A 22,195-nucleotide genomic window follows, 5' to 3' on the forward strand; every position below is an offset into this window, starting at 1 on the left:
CCAATCAGCCATAGACAATACAAAGCTGTCCAAACCAGCATTTTGGATGGTACAGGTTCTGCCCTGTGATGACATTGCAAGCACTAGCGCCCCCTGGAGATGAGGCATGCTAATAGGCAGATATTTGGGCGTTCTGTGTGCCAAGTACAGAGCTGTGATCTCCGATACCAGGGAGAGCCCGGGCCGTTCACCTACGGAGCGCTCTGCTGCTTTAGAAATGTAGAGACAGCTGCCCGTATGACGCGGCCAAACCCCGAGACCTCGCGGCACAGAAATACATCAGTGGAATATTAAGCTGCCATTTCATGCCTCTACGCCCCAGGGCAACATCACAGGGGCATGGTGACAGATGCCAACCACTAGATGCAAGCAAATGTGGCCACGTCGCCTCCTAAGAGAATAACCCACAAGGAACTTAAAGCAGACTAACCCCCCCCCCCCCCCCCGTCAGCCGCAGAGACTACCCCCCCTCCCCGTCAGCCGCAGAAACTACCCCCCCTCCCCGTCAGCCGCAGAGACTACCCCCCCTCCCCGTCAGCCGCAGAGACTACCCCCCCTCCCCGTCAGCCGCAGAGACTACCCCCCCTCCCCGTCAGCCGCAGAGACTACCCCCCCTCCCCGTCAGCCGCAGAGACTACCCCCCCTCCCCGTCAGCCGCAGAGACTACCCCTCCTCCCCGTCAGCCGCAGAGACTACCCCCCCTCCCCGTCAGCCGCAGAGACTACCCCCCCTCCCCGTCAGCCACAGAGACTAACCCCCCCCCCCCCCCCCCCCCCCCATCAGCCGCAGATACTACCTCCTCCCCGTCAACCCCGGGAGATGAGAAAGAAGCCCAGGCTGCTGTTATGGCAAAATCAGGGGGTCATTTATCAACCCCTTTAGGGCAAAAGCCCAGGATCAAAAAGTTGCAAGTTCCCCCCCCCCCCCCCCCCCCATTTGGGGGATTTTGCCCTCTTCTATTCCCCCAAAAAATGGGCCTGGAGTGGACAGGGCATATTTATTTTAATCTACCCCCTTGCTTTTATAAATTAGAAATTTGGCGCACAGACATGGACAGGAGTACAGCATTAAGAGCGGTGTGCTTCTTAATAATTGTGGCCCATCTGATACCAATGGGGGGGGGGGTGGCAGATTAAGAGTGGCATATAAATCACTGACTATAGAGGGGTTGTCCCATCCCAATATTTACGGCACATCTCTAGGATGGCCCACAAGTGTCACACAGGAGCAGATCTCACCTCTTGGACGCGCTCCTATGTCCAGAGGAGGTCCCCCAAATTGAAGGGAGAGCAGCCACCTTACATTCACGGTTATGGGATTTCCCAAAATAGCTGAGATCAGCAAGCAGAGATCTTGATTATGTTGTGGAATGGAAACGCAAAAGGTGGGAATTCCGAGTTTTACGTTTTATTATATAAAAGTTCTGGGGCCAATGGCCTCGTCCGCAGTCCGCTGCTGCTGCTTTGGAAAGTGGCGAGGGCGGCGCAGAAACACTTGTGCCTAGAGTTAGGTGCAATGGCATTTCTAAAAGTTGCAAACCCAGGGTTCGTAATTTTATCATGCCAGAAGAAACGGTCGCAGATGAGATAAAAAAATTCAAAACAGCAAAAAAACAACAAGTTACCCATCTGAACTGGATGGGCTACAAACTGGCACCACCGGGAAGGAAGCTTTGTGCCCTGGATGTTTACTGACAAGCGGGCACATGACTGGTGACGGAGAGGGCTGCCCAAAAGGACAAAATGACCACAGGAACCAACACATTCCTTTCTATTTTCCTCCCCAGCGCAGGCAGCCCACCTCGGAGACAGCAGTCCAGGGGAGCGCTTACAGTATGGAATCAGGCACACAGGAATGCGGCAGCTATGCCAGGGCACACAGCGGGTCACAACAACAGGTGCACTGGAAAGACGTGGGATTGTTTCCCTGACTGCTCCTCCGGCTTCATACAGTGCAATGGCGTCACACGGGGCAAATCTGCAACACAGCTGCCAGGAGCAGACAGAAAGTCTAACGAAATTATATAACTACAGTCGTATCACATGAGAACAGATCCTGGACTGTGTACATACATTACATTACTTGTATTATACTCCAGAGCTGCACTCACTATTCTGCTGGTGCAGTCACTCTGTACATACATTACTTATCCTGTACTGATCCTGAGTTACATTCTGTATTATACTCCAGAGCTGCACTCACTATTCTGCTGGTGCAGTCACTCTGTACATACATTACATTACTTATCCTGTACTGATCCTGAGTTACATTCTGTATTATACTCCAGAGCTGCACTCACTATTCTGCTGGTGCAGTCACTGTGTACATAAATTACATTACTTAACCTGTACTGATCCTGAGTTACATTCTGTATTATACTCCAGAGCTGCACTCACTATTCTGCTGGTGCAGTCACTGTGTACACACATTACATTATGCAGGGGCTGGGACAGGCGGTAGCTCGCCTCGCGGCGGTCCGCCAGCTCGATCCCAAGATCCAACTACAAGCTACTTTAATATACGCTATTGGAGCTGGAATTACCGCGGCTGCTGGCACCAGACTTGCCCTCCAATAGATCCTCGTTAAAGGATTTAAAGTGCACTCATTCCAATCACAGGGCCTCGAAAGAGTCCTGTATTGTTATTTTTTGTCACTACCTCCCCGAGTCGGGAGTGGGTAATTTGCGCGCCTGCTGCCTTCCTTGGATGTCGGATCCCTTTCTCAGGCTCCCTCTCCAGAATCGAACCCTGATTCCCCATGGTAGGCGCAGAAAGTACCATCCAAAGTTGATAGGGCAGACATCCGAATGGATCGTCGCCGTCACAGGGACGTGCGATCGGCCCAAGGTTATCTAGAGTCACCAAAGTGGCCAAGGAGAGCGGCGGCGGGCGGGAGCGGGGAGGCCGAGACCACCTCCGCCCCTGGGCCCCGCCGCGCCCCCGGATGGGTTTTGGTCTGATAAATGCACGCATCCCTGGGGGTCAGCGCTCGTCGGCATGTATTAGCTCTAGAATTACCACAGTTATCCAAGTAACGGTTGGAGCGATCAAAGGAACCATAACTGATTGAATGAGCCGTTCGCAGTTTCACCGGCAGCACGCCCCGCGCATATGGTCAAGCAGCGAGCACGCCCCGCGCATATGGTCAAGCAGCGAGCACGCCCCGCGCATATGGTCAAGCAGCGAGCACGCCCCGCGCATATGGTCAAGTAGCGAGCACGCCCCGCGCATATGGTCAAGCAGCGAGCACGCCCCGCGCATATGGTCAAGCAGCGAGCACGCCCCGCGCATATGGTCAAGCAGCGAGCACGCCCCGTTTATGTGGTGCAGATCTATGTACAAGAGGAGCGGGGTCACCGTGATCCGGATATCCATGGGCTGCGAGCCCAGCAGGAGGCTCCTCTACACTATGGAGACATTGATCTGTTACTGATGGGCAGACAGGTGGGGGTGTAAAGGGGGGGGGAATCCCTCCGGATTCAGGGCCTGAAATAAACCTTTAGTTCCTGGGCAGCGCTCCGCCTCAAAGCAGCGGGGTATTTATTATTCACAGGCTGCTGCGGTCTGTAAACCATTCCCGCCAACGAAGCGACAAGTGTAAAGGAAGAGGAAGCCATGAGATGGACGGACGGCACAGGATCAGCAGAGGGGGCCCCCTCCCCCGGGGGGCTGCTCCCCAGCTTATCACTGGAGTAGGTGAGCCCTTCCCCCATCTGATCAGCGGTGCCAACAGAACGCTTGGCACCGCTGACAAAAAAGCAGCTACATGCAACTCCTGAAGCCCCCATGAAATGACGGACCATGCAGGTAATGGGTCTTGGGGGCGACATGGGGGAGGGGGGTTCTCTGCTCAGGGCCCCCTCCATGTTTACAGGGCCGCCGTCTAAAACGGACACCAGTGCAACAGCTAAATGGATTCCTTTAATCCGGCAGCTGATAATCCAGCAGAAGGAAACTACAATATAACGCAAAATCTCACAAAATGCACAAGATGAGCGAGGAAATCAGATAATATCCGAAGTCTCTGAGGACCCAGCACCTGCACGCCCCAGCGATGCCAGATTAAGAGGGGCTGATATGTGCGAGATTCCACCAAGGACACGGCAGCTTCCCCGGATCACGCTGCTCACATGACGCGCTATTAATGGCTGCTGCGCTGTTGCCTAGAAACCAAGAACACACACTGAGGCGCCAGAACGTTTGGGGATCGCCTGAAGTGCAGGGGTCCCGTCCATGACCTCTGCTTCGCTCACCTGCTAGCTCCATATGTAATGTGTACATCAGACTTCCAGGCGCTGAATACTGTCCAGCCCATCAGAAGAAGCAGAGCCGCAGTGTAAAGCATGGGAGATGAACAGACCCGCAGCCCTGGCCTCTGATTTGACAAGGGGCCGATCTCAGACGACCTCAGCAGAGCGGGGCCCGCGCTGTACTGACTTGTATGTGATTTTAAGCCGACACCAGGACGCCTGCCACTACACAAACAGAGGAATTTTACAAATTCTCCCCAAAAAACATCTCCTCATTCCTAAACCTGCGGCATCGCTGCCCCCGTCCTGTGATGGTGAACCCCGGCGGGCGCCCCTTGGGGGAGCGGGATCTGAATGTTCCTCTGCGTTGCAGCTTTCTACATTCCTGGGACGTCAGAAAAGTCCAGCACCAAACATGCAACAAAAAGATGTGCGTAGACTACAACCCCTAGCATGCGCAGAGTAGTCTGTAACCTGTGCTCCCCAGCTGTGTTGAAACTACCCTCTGGCTACCCAGCTACCTGTAAACTACAACTCTCAGCATGTACAGATACTGGGCTGTAACCTGTGCCTCCCCAGCCATGGTAAAGCTGCAACCTGTGGTGTAACTACAACTCTCACCATGTCTAGAGATTTGCTCCCTGTGTCTCTCCCATTGTAGCAAGACTACATTTCCCAGCATCCCCAGGCAGTGGTCTTCAACCTGTACCTGTCCACCAGTGGATAAACTACAACCTCTGCTATGTCCAGATGGTCTGCAGCCTGTAGCTTACTAGCTGCGGTGGAAGTACAACTCCCAGCATGCCCTGCCAGTGGTTTGAAGTGCAACTACAACTCTCACCCATGACCGGGCACCTGCTTCCTGTGAATCTCCAGCTGTGACAAAATGACAACTCTCAGCATGCACTGACCAGGATCGGTGTTGTAACTACAACTCTCAATGTGTCCCCTAAGTGGTGTGCAGCTGTAGTGAACACTGGGAGTTGTAGTTTAACCAAAGACTTAACTGCCGTACAGGAAAAAAAAGGAACTATAGACTGAAGCTAATCTTTGCTGGGAGTTGTAGTTAACTTAACCTCTCACTGACCACCAGCAGCTGGTCTGACTACTACCTATGGCCAGTCTGTTGCGCGGATGAATGCCTTATCTGTGCCTCCTCCCTGGCAGCATCTCCCCCCACCCCACCCCATCTGTGTCGCCACCGGCAGTATCTTACCCCCCCCCCAATCTGTGCCGCCGCCGGCAGCATCCCCCCCCCCCCATCAGTGTGTCGCTGCCAGCAGCATCCCCCCCCCCCCCATCAGTGTCGCTGCAGCAGCATCCCCCCCCTTACAGCGTCCCGTCCCCCCCATCAGTGTCGCCGCCGGCAGCATTCCCCCCCCCCCCGTATCAGTGTCGCTGCCGGCAGCATCCCCCCCCCCCCCTTCCCCCAGCATCTCCCCCCTATCAGTGCCACCATCGGAAGACTCTTCTCCCTATCTGTGTCGCCGGCAGCCTCTCCTCCCTATCTGTGCCGCCGCCGGCAGCAGCCTCTCCTCCCATCTGAAATGGCTGATGACAGCAAACAATAGCCGGTATCCCGCTCTCCACCTGACATGGCCGATAACCGGGAGTACTGGATTGCATTCACATTTAGCCGCGTCTTCCACGCCCCGCCCGCCGGCCCTGCTCCCACCAGCTGCCCGCACTGGACAGTTATGGTGACGGATTACCGCAATTATCCTGCTGTGTGTACCTGAGGGACGAGTCTTCTCGCACCAGCCGCCATGTCCTGGGTCAAAAATAAATGGAGCTGACTAGATAGGATGACGGAGCGCCGGGGTCCGGCATGGAGCGACCTCCTCCTGCCACAGAGCATATAAGGAAGCCTCGCTATATTAAAAGGAGAACCGATACTGCATTAGGCCCAGAGCGCGACACAGATTCTCTTTTGCGGTCCTTGAAACCCTGTGTCATGCTCCACCCCCAGGGGCCCTGCACTAGGCCTAACACAGTGCATCAGGCCGTTATGGAGTGTCCCTTTAATAAGGGGTCTATAAAAAGTACGCGCAAGTGGCGGAAATACATATGACAAAAATACAAAGTGTCTATGCACTCCGCTGACATTTAACTTTTGCATGTCACACGTCCCTGAAATAAAGCATAAAGTCAACAAAGACGTCCCAGCCGAGGGACTCTGAAGACCATGAACCGATCCCTCCACCTTCCATAGAAGCTGCAGGCGAAGGACGCCCCTGACAATGGCCGCTACATCCGTTTCCTGCAGTGAATATAGACGTTTCGGGCTGAGATCTTCAGGTGACATCCTGCTTCTAGTAACACATGCTGGATCTGTGTGTCCAGGATGCTGCCAGCTCCACTAGCTCTCCCGTATCAGCCCAGATTTCTCCTTCTACAGCTCGTGAGAGACCTCACCACGTATATGGTGGTGTGTGCGATGCCTCTCCCTTCTCCTGCAGACTCTGCTGTGGGCGCTCTGCTTTCTCTCTACACAACATATGTGACGACCCAACTACAGACTGCCTTGTGTGCATTTACCTCCCCATCTACAACCTGTGTGGTCTGCTCTGCTTGGATACCTTCTGCCCTCTCCACACTCAGATCTGCCATATACAACCTCTTCTCCTTCACTGCTGCTATTCTCCTACCCGCACTGATCAGCTGCTTGAGAAAGCAGTAGCTTTCCCTAGGCCACGTGATGCCACGTTCGTCAGTCACATTGCCTAGGCGCAGCTCAGGCCTTTTGAAGTTAATGGGGTGTGTGTCGTGCTGTGCTTGGTGAGCAGGGAGAACGCTGCGGCGCTACTGCGAGCACCAATGCCTTGTCAAAAAGCTGATAGATGGGGGACCCGGGTGTCGGACCCCCCCCCACTGATCAGATACTGATGACCTATACAGAGGACAGGTCACCAGTAAAAAGACTTTGGAAAACCCTTTTAACACTGAGAGAAGGAAGAGGGAGAGCAGGAGCAGCGCTCTGATGGATTTATGGCAGATTCAGCAGCTTGGTGAAGGACTTACACATACTCTACAGCATTCTTAAAAAAGATCGGCTACATCTATAGCTTTTAAAAGGATTGTCCACCCAGACAATAGGTTGATCACATAGGTGGAGCTGCTAGCACGACTTAAAGCTACACTGTAGGGTGGAAACGGAGAGGGGATCCTAAGGCAGCTCCCACTCCGGAGGACTGGGCCCATTCATGAATTACATGGTTGCCCACGCGTGCAGCTTCACTGATGATTTCTGGGATGATGCCCTCCAAGGGCCAATACATAAAAGCACTAGTGACCCTTCACCCCATCAGAATGAGGAAGGGGCCCAATGCCAGACTACAAGCAGCACTACTTATAGCAACTGATACACGTCTGCTTTGCAGAACCGGGGCCCCAAGGCCAACCAGTGCCCAGCGTCGGTGTGGTCTAATCTCGGAAGGTACCGGTTCTCCTTGTGGAGATGCAGCAGGTGCAGGGCGTCTTACAAGCAATGCTCCCTGGGAAAAAAAGTATGCAAATGAGCTCACACTCTCTAGTGCCACCTACAGGAAGCTATCCTAGTGTAACGAGCCAATCAGTGAAAAGCGTCTGACCCCATCATCATCATCATGACTACAACTCCCCACATCCACTAGGTCATGTAACCCCCGCACTCTTAAGGGCATCCATCATCACCAGCAAGGTCCACAATGCCAGCCTTCCTGGTATCGCCAATCCCCCGGGCACACATCACATCCACTCCCCCTTGGCACCAGATCTAAATGTCATCTCCACTCCAGGTACCGTAAAGACTCCTTCCGCTATAAGTGAATCGGTCACCAGCTACCACAGAGAATCCAGTGCCCCCGATCTCTGGGGCAAGGACTGGCACACCAGGGTACCCCACTGATGTACAGGGGGCATTACAGACACCCCCATATTTTGGGTGTACCCCTCAGTACATTAGGGACCCCACTCGCCCATTTAAACTCATCTACCCCAAACCCAAAATCGTTAATTTGGGCATCACCGGGCACAGCACAGGCCGCCCTCCAGAGATGGTATCAGTCCTCAGACACGGCACCATCATGGTCTAGGGTACAGATCAATCCCATAAGCAACTAACCCCCAGTTTGGGCAAAGTAGAAAGCATAGCCCTCTTCTGGTCATCTTATTTTTGGCACAAGCCCTATATTGGTGCAGCTAACCTTTACCTTGGCACAGGCTACAACCCCAGCAGTGGTGGCATCACCCAGGATACTTCACACCAAGGTGAGAACAGTGACCCCTCCACCGCCAAGCACTCTGGCACTCCCCCCCCCCCCCCCCCCCCTCCTATCCTTGGACACACTCTGTCACAGCCCTCCTCCACTGGCATTGCCCCCTCTACCCCTGTGCACTCACCCTGGCGTTGCCTCCTCCATCCGTGGGCGCTCCCCCTGGCACTGCCCAAACCACTTTCAGACAGTTACTCTGGCACTGCCCCTTCCACCCCTGGGCACTCACCCTCTACACCCCAGGGGATGCACCCTGGCACTGCCCCTCTCCACCCCGGGCACTGCCCCTCTACACCCCCAGGCGCTCACCCTGGCTCTGCCCCTCTCAACCCTCAGGCGCTCACCCTGGCTCTGCCCCTCTCCACCCCCGGGCGCTCACCCTGGCTCTGCCCCTCTCCACCCCCTGGGCGCTCATCCTGGCTCTGCCCCTCTCCACCCCCTGGGCGCTCACCATGGCTCTGCCCCTCTCCACCCCCTGGGCGCTCACCCTGGCACTGCCCCTCTCCACCCCCGGGCGCTCACCCTGGCACTGCCCCTCTCCACCCACGGGCGCTCACCCTGGCACTGCCCCTCTCCACCCCCGGGCGCTCACCCTGGCACTGCCACTCTCCACCCCCGGGCGCTCACCCTGGCACTGCTACTCTCCACCCCCGGGCGCTCACCCTGGCACTGCCCCACTCTAACCCCCGGGCGCTCACCCTGGCTCTGCCTCTCTCCACCCCCGGGCGCTCACCCTGGATCTGCCCCATCCACCCCCGGGCGCTCACCCTGGCACTGCCCCTCTCCACCCTCGGGCGCTCACCCTGGCACTGCCCCTCTCCACACCAGGCACTCACCCTGGCACTGCCCCTCTCCACCTTCGGGCGCTCACCCTGGCACTGCCCCTCTCCACCCCAGGCACTCACCCTGGCACTGCCCCTCTCCACCCCAGGCACTCACCCTGGCACTGCCCCTCTCCACCCCGGGCGCTCACCCTGGCACTGCCCCTCTCCACCCCCGGGCGCTCACCCTGGCACTGCCCCTCTCCACCCCCGGGCGCTCACCCTGGCACTGCCCCTCTCCACCCCCGGGCGCTCACCCTGGCACTGCCCCTCTCCACCCCCGGGCACTCACCCTGGCACTGCCCCTCTCCACCCCGGGCACTCACCCTGGCACTGCCCCGCTCCACCCCGGGCACTCACCGTGGCACTGCCCGTCTCCACCCCCGGGCACTCACCCTGGCACTGCCCCTCTCCACCCTGGGCACTCACCCTGGCACTGCCCCCCTCCACTGCCCCTCTCCACCCCCGGGCACTCACCCTGGCACTGCCCCCCTCCACTGCCCCTCTCCACCCCGGGCACTCACCCTGGCACTGCCCCTCTCCACCCCGGGCACTCACCCTGGCACTGCCCCTCTCCACCCCGGGCACTCACCCTGGCACTGCCCCCCTCCACCCCAGGCACTCACCCTGGCACTGCCCCCCTCCACCCCAGGCACTCACCCTGGCACTGCCCCCCTCCACCCTCGGGCGCTCACCCTTCTCCTGGGCGCAGGACAGGATGGCCTCCTCCTTCGGGTTGCTGAGCTGGGTGATGATGGACGTGTTGTCCATGGACTCGGCCGAGCTCTTCTCCTCCGCTGTAAGGTCCGCGGCTATTACCCGGCCGCCAGCTCCCGGCTCGGCTCGCTTAGACTCCCCCGGGTGTCCGCGGCCGGGTCGGCTCCCTCGCACGTCTTTCTCCTCCTCAGCATGAAGTCCAGGCGGCGGAGAAGGGGCCGCTGTCCCGGGGGTGACGGAGTCCGCGGCGGGTCCCTGTTTTCCCTCAGGAGGGGGCGGTGTGACAGCCTGCACTCCTCCCCTTCTTTCTCTACTGACCTTCCCAACATGGCGGCAGCTGAGGGACGAGCTCCTCTTAGACATAAACAAGGGGCGTGGCCTGAAGTTAACTGCTTCACGGGCACAAGTCCAATAGTATTGGTGACTCATTCAGGCGATTTCCGGCAACGATGGAGTTAATTCACCGTACGGAGCGTAGGGACGCTCAGGGGCGTGGTCAAGTGGCGTGGCGAGAAACGCGATTGGGAGATGTGGGTGTCAATGACAGACAGCGTGGGAGGGAGGCGGGGCTTGCGATGTTTATAAAAGGCACTGCGCACTCGCTTCACCGTTAGTGTAATGAGGGGGTGGAGGAGGAGCCGGTGTTTGGAGAGCGGGAAACAGTCACTGGAATCCGCGCCTTGGAGGGGATCATGGCCGTGTTCACACCTCAGTGATTGTGATCCATGGCTCACAGTCACTGATAGAAATCACTGCAGGCAGCCTAGCAAACCCCTACACTACTTTCTAAGACATCTTTCTGTTACCATGGAAACCCTAGAGCAAGCACAATATGCAGCTGGAGACAACCCATTTCTTGTTTTCTGACCTGTAAAATAAGTCAGACCCCCAATCTCTCTGAGCCCCATCGTTTCCGAGAACTAGGGGCCCCAAACCCTTATTGGCAACCACAGAGCATTCTAAGTGTCCATCATGGCTCACCCTAGAGATAGATGGGGGCCCCCGGACCCAGCAGAAGGTAACGCCTATCTCTAGGAAGAGCCATGGCAGGTGTTGCCCCTGCCGTCTGGTTCAAATGGGGGTTCTGAGTCCGTCATTTGGCACAGTTGGGGGTAACAAAGGAAAAACCCAAGGCGGGGAATTGATATGCGGCATATATAAGACTTCAGCTTCACTTTTTGTAATATTTAGCTGAATTTGGGGGTACCCCTTTAATCCCGACCGATTGTGGCATAACTTTTTTGTTTTTTGCTCTCAGCCTTCCGTGAGCCATAACTTTTTCCATCGGCGGAGCCAGACGAGGGCAAACTGTAAAACAGATGGAAATCATTTATGGGACGGACCAGAAAAAAGGAATAATGGTATCGGTTTTTTGCATTACGACGGTCACTTTTTAAAAAATGTTTTACTATTGAAAAAAAAAAATTGACATAACTAATTTTTCATTCTGCTTTTTGGTGGAAGCTGAGGTGACGGCTACGGCGTTCACTTTGTGGAATAAAAAACCCGAATATTTTGGAAACTCAGTGGCAACAATATAAATTATGTTTATTTTTATGTTTGATAAATGGGCAAGGTTTTTATTAACATTTTTTTAATATTTGTGGATTTATATTCAATTTTATTTTTTTAACCTACGATTACAACTATGGGAACGGCGTAGCTCTTGTTCCCACACACTCCTTAAAGGGGTTATCCACCCCCTATAATGACCCCCCCAATGCCTGGACCCCTCATATACATTATACTTACCTTCTCCCCACCACCGCGTCCCTCCGGATCCCTGTTCTCCTCTTCCCCCAGCAGTATGGAGAGTCTCTCTTCCTCCTCCATGGAGCTGAAGTCTGGGCAGAGATCAGACAGTCTCCTAAAGTGGATGTCCCTCACTGCTGAGTATTTTGGACAGTATATCAGGAAGTGGGCCTCATCCTCCACCGCCTCCAGGGGGCACTGCGGGCACAGTCTGCTTTATCTAGGCATGTAGCTCTGTCGATGACGTCCGGATTCTACGGCCAGGCTGTGGGCGCTCAGTCTGTAGCGGCTCAGGATTTTCCGGTCTCTGGGGTTCCCTAGTTTCTCCAGATATGGGGCCACTTTGTAGTCTCTCTGCAGGCTCTGGTATACCGTCAGCTTCTGGGATGTTCTCACCTCCTTCCTCCATTCACTGACGTATTCCTCTTGTCTCTTGTTTAGGCCTCATGCACACGACCATTGTGTGTTTTGCGGTCAGCAAATTGCGGATCCGCAAAACACGGATGGCGTCCGTGTGCGTTCCGAAATTTGCGGAATGGCACGGACAGCCATTGTTATAACTGCCTATTCTTGTCCGCAAAACGGACAAAAATAGGACAGGTTATATTTTTTTTTGCGGATCATGGAACAGAGCAACGGATGCGGACAGCACACGGAGTGCTGTCCGCATCGTTTGTGGCCCCATTGAAGTGAATGGGTCCACACCTGAGCCACAAAAACTGCAGCTCGGATGCGGACCAAAACAACGGTCGTGTGCATGAGGCCTTACAGTGTTCCTGATCCCGGCTTTTGTGAGGTGTTGTGCGTGATTTTCTGGTCGGCCTGGGTTTTAGTAAGTTGTATCTATCTATCTATCTATCTATCTATCTATTAATTATCTATCTATCTATTATCTATCTATCTATCTATCATCTATCTATCTATTATCTATCTATCTATCTATTATCTATCTATCTATCTATCTATCTATTATCTATCTATCTATTATCTATCTATCTATCTATTATCTATCTATTATCTATCTATCTATTATCTATCTATCTATCTCATCTATCTATCTATCTATCTATCTATTATCTATCTATCTATCTATCTATCTATCTATCTCATATCTTTCTATCTCATATCTATCTATACTACATGGAGAAAAGTCTGAGGACTCCTCCATATTCCACCTCCAAGAACTTCTATGCCCTCCTATTCTACAGCCATAGGCATCAAATGGGGTTTCTGAGATTTTGATCCTCAGGATAGGTCATCAGTATCAAGATCTCGGAAACCCCCTTTAATATGAAGTTGTTCCCCCTTCGCTCTTCTGGGAATACTTCTTAGAAGATTTTGGAGGGTGTCTGTGGGGATTTCTACCCCTTCATCTATAAGAACATTTGTGAGGTGAGATGTTGGAGGAGAGGGCCCGGCTCAGTCTCCGCTCTGGTGTTGGTTGAGGTCGGGGCTCTGTGTGGCCGGTCAGGTTCTTCTAGACTCCACCAAGCATGGCTTTCTGGAGCGTGTGCACTGGGTGCAGTCATGGAGGAAGAGAAAAGGGCCTTTCTCAAACTGTTCCTACAAAGCTGTCACCATACAATTCTACACAATGTCTTGTCTGGTGAAGAATAAAGATTTCCCTTTATTGGAACTAAGGGCCGAGGCCGACCTCGTACCATGAAGCTCCCGTCACAGCACGGTTTACCCATGATTAATGTAAAAAATGAAAATCAGAGATCATATAGTACATGACAACCTCTTTCTAACAAAGCCAGAACCAGCTCTGGACCTCACATGGATCCAGAGATCTCCACATTCATTGCTCTGCTCAAGGGGCGTGTCGTTTCTGCTGCAGCTCAGGGGGTGTGTCCATGCTCTGCCTATCACAGCTCAGGGGGTGTGTCCATGCTCTGCCTATCACAGCTCAGGAGGCAGTTGAAGGATAAAACTGAGCATGTGCGGCCATCTCAGTGAGCTGGACAAAGAAATAAGAAAAAAAAATGAACAGCAGGTGGCGCTATACAGATAGATAACTCACTGGCTAGGCTAAATTCTAAATTACATGCAATAACAATAGTATTCAGATCCAGGTGCTGGTTCGAAAAATGTAGAATATTTTTTGTGAGAAGACCCCTTTAATGGCAGAGGAGGTCTAGACTCTACAGTTATGGAGTCAGCAAAGCATTGGCGACATTTATATACTTGCTCCTCAGCACTCGGTGACCCCGCTCTGTAACGTTATGCCCTTATGCAATCACTTAATAAAAGGCTGACATCCCCTTTAAGGTCTCATGCACACGGCCGTTCCCTGCATTGGAAACCACAATTTGCGGTCTCCAATGCATGGGCAACATCCGTGCGGCGGCCGGGACGGATGGAGATCCATTTAACTTGAATGGGTCAGTGATCCGTCCGCACCGTAAAAAAAAATAGAACATTTTATTGCAGTGCAAGGGCAAGAACAGAAACACCACGGAAGCACTCCATAGTGCTTCCGTGGGCTTCCAATCCGTGCTTCCCTTCCGCACCGCATCTCCCGGATTGCAAGTAAATGGGTCCGCATCCATGATGCGCGGTACACACGGCCAGGGCCGGCGCTTCCATAGAGGCAAGGGGGGCAAGGCTAGGGGCCCCCTCGCGCCGGCCCGCAACTAACTTTAGACAGGCAGGACAGTCAGTAGGAGATGAGCGCTTCCATTGTGAAAGCGCTCATCTCCAGTCATCTGTATCGCAGTCCTCAGGACAGCGATACAGATGGCTGTGCGGCAGGGGAGGGAGAGGTGTGTCCCTTTCCCTTCCTCTGATAGGCTGCAGGCACTAGACCGGCAGCCTATCAGAGGCCGGCGCAGGTGGTGCGATGACGTCATCGCGCCGCCTGACCCCTGAGCCGTACACAGCGCGGGACACAGGCCAGAAGAGGCCTGCATCGCATCGCTGCCAAAGAGGTAAGTATAAGTGGTTTTTTTCGTTTTTTTTCTTTCTGTACAATACTGGGGGGGCAGCTGGCTATGGCTATGGCTAGTGGCACATGATGGGGGGCCGCCTATGACTACTGGCAAATGATAGGGAGGGGCCCTATGGCTACTGGCACATGATAGGGGGGGCCCTATGGCTACTGGCACATGATAGGGGGGGCCGCCTATGGCTAGTGGCACATGTTGGGGGGGCCGCCTATGACTACTGGCAAATGATAGGGGGGGGGGGGCTATGGCTAGTGGCACATGATAGGGGGGGCCCTATGGCTAGTGGCACATGATAGGGGGGCCCTATGGCTAGTGGCACATGATAGGGGGGGGCCCTATGGTTACTGGCACATGATAGGGGGGGGGGGCGCCGCCTATGGCTAGTGGCAAATGATAGGGGGGGCCCTATGGCTAGTGGCACATGATGGGGGGCCGCCTATGACTACTGGCAAATGATAGGGAGGGGCACTATGGCTACTGGCACATGATAGGGGGGGCCCTATGGCTACTGGCACATGATAGGGGGGGCCGCCTATGGCTAGTGGCACATGTTGGGGGGGCCGCCTATGACTACTGGCAAATGATAGGGGGGGGGGCTATGGCTAGTGGCACATGATAGGGGGGGCCCTATGGCTAGTGGCACATGATAGGGGGGCCCTATGGCTACTGGCACATGATAGGGGGGGGGGGGGGGGGCGCCGCCTATGGCTACTGGCAAATGATAGGGGGGGCCCTATGGCTAGTGGCACATGATAGGGGGGGCCCTATGGCTACTGGCACATGATAGGGGGGGGGCGCCCCCTATGGCTACTGGCAAATGATAGGGGGGGCCCTATGGCTAGTGGCACATGATAGGGGGGGCCGCCTATGGCTAGTGGCACATGTTGGGGGGGCCGCCTATGACTACTGGCAAATGATAGGGGGGGGGGCTATGGCTAGTGGCACATGATAGGGGGGGCCCTATGGCTAGTGGCACATGATAGGGGGGCCCTATGGCTAGTGGCACATGATAGGGGGGGGCCCTATGGCTACTGGCACATGATAGGGGGGGGGGGGCGCCGCCTATGGCTACTGGCAAATGATAGGGGGGGGGGGGGGCTATGGCTAGTGGCACATGATAGGGGGGGCCCTATGGCTACTGGCACATGATGGGGGGGGCCGCCTATGGCTACTGGCACATGTTGATGGGGGGCTCAGGCTACTGGCACATGATAGGGGGGCCCTATGGCTACTGGCACATGATAGGGGGGGGCGCCTATGGCTACCGGCACAAGTTGATGGGGGCTCAGGCTACTGGCACATGATTGGGGGACATCTATGGGGGCACTTCTTACTGGCACATTATTGGTGACACTATAGGGGCATCTACTGAGGCCACAAAGAACGGTTATTTTATATGGGGGGCTCTGTATAGGGGCATTTTATACTGGGACACATTGTGGTGGGTACTATGGGGAAGGGGGGAGAGGACTACTATAGGGTCATCTATGGGGGCACTGAGAAGGGGTATTTTATGCTTACAAATTATGAGGGACACTGAGGGCATCTACTGGTGCACTATATATCGGGCATTTTATACTGGTACATTATGGGGGGCACTAGGGGGGAGGGGAGCACTATGGGGGCATTTACTGGGGTCACTATATAGGGGTATTTTACATTGGCACATTATGGGAGCACTTTGGGGACATTAGCTCAACTGGGGGCATTACAAGGGGGTATTTTTTGCACATTATAAGGAGAATTATTTCTACTGGGGGGGCATTATGATGGGCTTTATTTCTCCCCCATGGTATGACCCCCTAGTAGCAGCACCAGCCTCTCCCTGCTCTGCTATCCCTCTGCCCCTTCTCCAAATCCTTATTATGAAATCTTTCTCATTAGGATAAAACACAACATCAGCTCCGCCGAGCCCCCGGCCAAAGTGTGGAAGTGGCGTCCGAGATCCCCAAGGGCCAGGTAACTGTAAGTGTTCATGTGAAATATGTTTATGTTATACACATATAGCCTCCACTGTGCCCCAAAATATACAGTTTCTTCTGTAAAAGTCATCAAGTGTCATGGGGGGGGGCCCCTTATTGTTTTTCGCCCCAGGGCCCCATTTCACCTAGAACCGGCCCTGCACACGGCCGGGCCCCGTGTGTTGCGGACGCGCCGTTTGCGGGTCGCAATACGGCCACAGCCGGCCAACGGTCGTGTGCATTAAGCCTGAAAGCTCCCCCTGTATGGTGGAGACATTTATAGCAATATTTACTATATCAGAATATTGCAAGATTTTTTCTTGCAATATTGTATCTTTTTTAGATACAATATTGCAAGAAAAAATGTGAGTGGCGCCATATGCCAGCGCTCCACATAATTGTCCTCGGCTCGGAATCTTCAGCCCCGTGAGGCTGACTTTTTCTTTTAATCAAGAATCACAAATTACAGTTTTCAGCAATTTAATCGTCACCTGCCATCGCCGGATCCTGGCGGAGATTATAGAGATTCGACGTGAGGCTAAATGAATCATCACTTTAGATAGGGCAATTTATGTGACGAGTCTATAATAATTAATTTTGCAAGTGAAACATCTTGGCAGCTAATTATTGTGTTGTGATAAGCCGGGGTCGACGGGCGTCTGATGCTCACTTCAGATCTCCAGCTGAAACCTTAACCTTCTCTAAAAACGTTGCATTTAATAGCATTTGCCACGTAGACGGCTGACGGCCCCCAGGGGGTTCAAGACACCGGGGCACAATCATTGTGATCAGCGGTGTCACGAGAGGTGGGAATTCTTGGTTGCAGCCACACCCGGGCCCTAGGGGGGTCCAAAAAGTATGTCTGTCCCATAGGAAAAGACCAGAGCGATTAATGATGCATGGTAGTTTGAGGTCCCGTTACAGATTTTGCAGGTCCACGAGATTCAGGTAAGCACTCTGAATGGGATCGTTTTCACTTATATGCCCAGAAATATTGCCCTGTGGAAGACCTACTGTCCTGGCAGCTAGTGTAGGGTCCAGCATTTTTGAATATAACTACTATAATACTGCCTCCTATGTATAAGAATATAACTATTATAATACTGCCTCCTATGTACAGGAATATAACTACTATAATACTGCCTCCTATGTACAAGAATATAACTACTATAATACTGCCTCCTATGTACAAGAATATAACTACTATAATACTGCTCCTATGTACAAGACTATAACTACTATAATACTGCCTCCTATGTATAAGAATATAACTATTATAATACTGCTCCTATGTACAAGAATATAACTACTATAATACTGCTCCTATGTACAGGAATATAACTACTATAATACTGCCTCCTATGTACAAGAATATAACTACTATAATACTGCCTCCTATGTACAAGACTATAACTACTATAATACTGCTCCTATGTACAAGAATATAACTACTATAATACTGCCCCTATGTACAACAATATAACTACTATAATACTGCCTCCTATGTACAAGAATATAACTGCTATAATACTGCTCCTATGTACAAGAATATAACTACAGTGAAACTGCTCCTATGTGCAAGAATATAACTACTATAATACTGCTCCTATGTACAAGAATATAACTACTATAATACTGCCCCTATGTACAACAATATAACTACTATAATACTGCCTCCTATGTACAAGAATATAACTGGTATAATACTGCTCCTATGTACAAGAATATAACTACAGTGAAACTGCTCCTATGTACAAGAATATAACTACTATAATACTGCTCCTATGTACAAGAATATAACTACTATAATACTGCTCCTATGTACAAGGATATAACTACTATAATACAGCTCCTATGTACAAGAATATAACTACTATAATACTGCTCCTATGTACAAGAATATAACTACTATAATACTGCTCCTATGTACAAGGATATAACTACTATAATACTGCCTCCTATGTACAAGAATATAACTACTATAATACTGCTCCTATGTACAAGAATAACTACTATAATACTGCTCCTATGTACAAGAATATAACTACTATAATACTGCTCCTATGTACAAGAATATAACTACTATAATACTGCTCCTATGTACAAGGATATAACTACTATAATACTGCTCCTATGTACAAGAATATAACTACTATAATACTGCTCCTGTGTACAAGGATATAACTACTATAATACTGCTCCTATGTACAAGAATATAACTACTATAATACTGCTCCTATATACAAGAATATAACTACTATAATACTGCTCCTATGTACAAGAATGTAACTACTATAATACTGCTCCTATGTACAAGGATATAACTACTATAATACTGCCTCCTATGTACAGGAATATAACTACTATAATACTGTCTCCTATGTACAAGAATATAACTACTATAATACTGCTCCTATGTACAAGAATATAACTACTATAATACTGCTCCTATGTATGAGAATATAACTACTATAATACAGCTCCTATGTACAAGAATATAACTACTATAATACTGCTCCTATTTACAAGAATATAACTACTATAATACTGCTCCTATGTACAAGGATATAACTACTATAATACTGCCTCCTATGTACAAGAATATAACTACTATAATACTGCTCCTATGTACAAGAATAACTACTATAATACTGCTCCTATGTACAAGAATATAACTACTATAATACTGCTCCTATGTACAAGAATATAACTACTATAATACTGCTCCTATGTACAAGGATATAACTACTATAATACTGCTCCTATGTACAAGAATGTAACTACTATAATACTGCTCCTATGTACAAGGATATAACTACTATAATACTGCCTCCTATGTACAGGAATATAACTACTATAATACTGTCTCCTATGTACAAGAATATAACTACTATAATACTGCTCCTATGTACAAGAATATAACTACTATAATACTGCTCCTATGTATGAGAATATAACTACTATAATACAGCTCCTATGTACAAGAATATAACTACTATAATACTGCTCCTATGTACAAGAATATAACTACTATAATACTGCTCCTATGTACAAGGATATAACTACTATAATACTGCCTCCTATGTACAAGAATATAACTACTATAATACTGCTCCTATGTACAAGAATAACTACTATAATACTGCTCCTATGTACAAGAATATAACTACTATAATACTGCTCCTATGTACAAGAATATAACTACTATAATACTGCTCCTATGTACAAGAATATAACTACTATAATACTGCTCCTATGTACAAGGATATAACTACTATAATACTGCCTCCTATGTACAAGAATATAACTACTATAATACTGCTTCTATGTACAAGAATATAACTACTATAATACTGCCTCCTATGTACAAGAATATAACTATTATAATACTGCTCCTATGTACAAGAATATAACTACTATAATACTGCTCATATGTACAAGAATATAACTACTATAATACTGCTTCTATGTACAGGAATATAACTGCTATAATACTGCTCATATGTACAAGCATATAACTACTATAATACTGCTCCTATGTACAAGAATATAACTACTATAATACTGCTCCTATGTACAAGAATATAACTACTATAATACTGCTTCTATGTACAGGAATATAACTGCTATAATACTGCTCCTATGTACAAGAATATACCTACTATAATACTGCTCCTATGTACAGGAATATAACTGCTATAATACTGCTCCTATGTACAAGAATATACCTACTATAATACTGCTCCTATGTACAGGAATATAACTATTATAATACTGCCTCCTATGTACAGGAATATAACTACTATAATACAGCTCCCTGTAGTAATGAATATGTAGCTGAACAGGTAGGAGATTTGGTTTTATCCGGATGAATCTGCAGGGTGCAGTGTTCCTCTGATGTCACGATCTGCTCCTCTAGATGGCGGAGCGCAGACACTCCGGTGTTTTCTCTGTTGCGGAGTTAAGGTTTGGCGCACGTCCATGCTGCTTCTTGCACAAGATTCATCTCCTTTCCGTTTGGAAGGGTTGATGTTGTCGCTATGACAACGATGATTGGAATTTTGCCCAGAATAAATGACAACAATGTAATTCAAAATGTATCAATATTTAAGTCGCCACAATTCAGACTCTGCGGCTCCACATGATCGGCCAATGATTTGCTCTGGCACCACAGTGAATATCTGTACATTTGTCATATATATATTTATTTAAACAGGGACCATATTTCTGTTTGCCTGGGCCCCTACTGGTGTCCTGTATTACATATCAGTCCTGCTATGGGGGCACATAGATTGGGAGCCCCCTTCTAAACCTTCCCCATAGGTAATGTGCCCCCATTATCAGTGCCAGTCAGAGTGCCCCCATTATCAGTGCTAGATAGAGTGTGCCCATTATCAGTGCCAGCCAGAGTGCCCCCATTATCAGTGCCAGACAGAGTGCCACCATTATCAGTGCTAGGAAGTGCCCCCATTATCAGTGTCAGCCAGAGTGTCCGTATTAACAGTGCTAGCCAGAGTGTCCCCATAATCACTGCCACACAGAGTGCCCCCATTATCAGTGCCAGAAGTGCCCCCATTATCAGTGCCAGAAAGTGCCCCCATTATCAGTGCCAGAAAATGTGCCCAATAACAGTGCTAGCCAGAGAGCCCCCATTAACAGTGCCAGCCAGAGTGTCCCCATTATCAGTGTCAGCCAGAGTGCCCCCATTAGCTATGTCACACTGCCCCATAACAATTCTAGGCAGAGAACACCCTCCATGACCAGGGCCTGTCAGAGGGTACAGTGCTATCCAGACCTTTAACTGCTTAAAGGGATATTTCCATCTGAACATTTATGGCATATCACTAGGATACGCCGTAAATGTCAGATACATGTGGGTCCCACCTCCTATCTTCTGAACGGAGCCCATGAAGTGGTAGAGAGCACACCGCGCATGCGCAGCTTCCTCTCTATATACTGTGATAGGACTTCCAAAAATAGCCAAGGAAGCATACTCAGCTATTTTCGGATGTCCCATAGCGAGGATTGGAGAGCGCGCTGCACTTTATGGGCCCCGTTCTGAAGATAGGAGGACCGACCCACACGTATCTGACATTTAGGGTATATCCTAGCAATATGCCATAAATGTCCAGATGGAAATATCCCTTTTAGTACCAACCTAATTTTGGCATTAAAGGGGTTGTCCATAACATGGTGTATTCCAGAAACAGCACCACACCTGTCTACAGGCTGTGTGCGGTATTAATGGAGCTGAGCTGCAATACCAGACACAGCCTGTGGACCGACGTGGTGCTTTTTTGGGAGAAAGCGGCCATGTTTTTGTAACCTTGAACTCCCATCTGGACATTTATGGCGTATCGATAGGATATAACATATATGTCCATTAGGCGCGGCTCCCGCCTTTGGGACCTGCTCTTGTCTCAGGAACTAGACTGCGCATGCGCGGTTTTCTTCACTGCCATTGGGACTTCAGAAGTCTTATAGCGGTGGATG

At 50.7% G+C, this 22,195-nt stretch overlaps 1 protein-coding gene across 2 annotated transcripts in view; it reads right to left on the minus strand.

Moving 5' to 3' along the window:
* The window catches only part of CTDSPL (CTD small phosphatase like), a 46,799-nt gene extending 36,449 nt beyond the window's left edge, over positions 1-10,350 (minus strand). Inside the window, exon 1 of one of the 2 annotated variants that reach the window (XM_040431303.1) lies at positions 10,020-10,350. In XM_040431303.1, coding sequence (XP_040287237.1) covers positions 10,020-10,095 — 76 coding nt within the window. In that variant the 5' untranslated portion in view covers positions 10,096-10,350. The remainder of the gene's footprint in view (positions 1-10,019) is intronic. The other variant, XM_040431302.1, reaches the window with a different exon arrangement.
* Between the last annotated feature and the right edge of the window lie 11,845 nt (positions 10,351-22,195).

Source organism: Bufo bufo, chromosome 5 (assembly GCF_905171765.1).
Source record: "Bufo bufo chromosome 5, aBufBuf1.1, whole genome shotgun sequence".
Classification (NCBI taxonomy): Eukaryota; Metazoa; Chordata; class Amphibia; order Anura; family Bufonidae; genus Bufo; species Bufo bufo.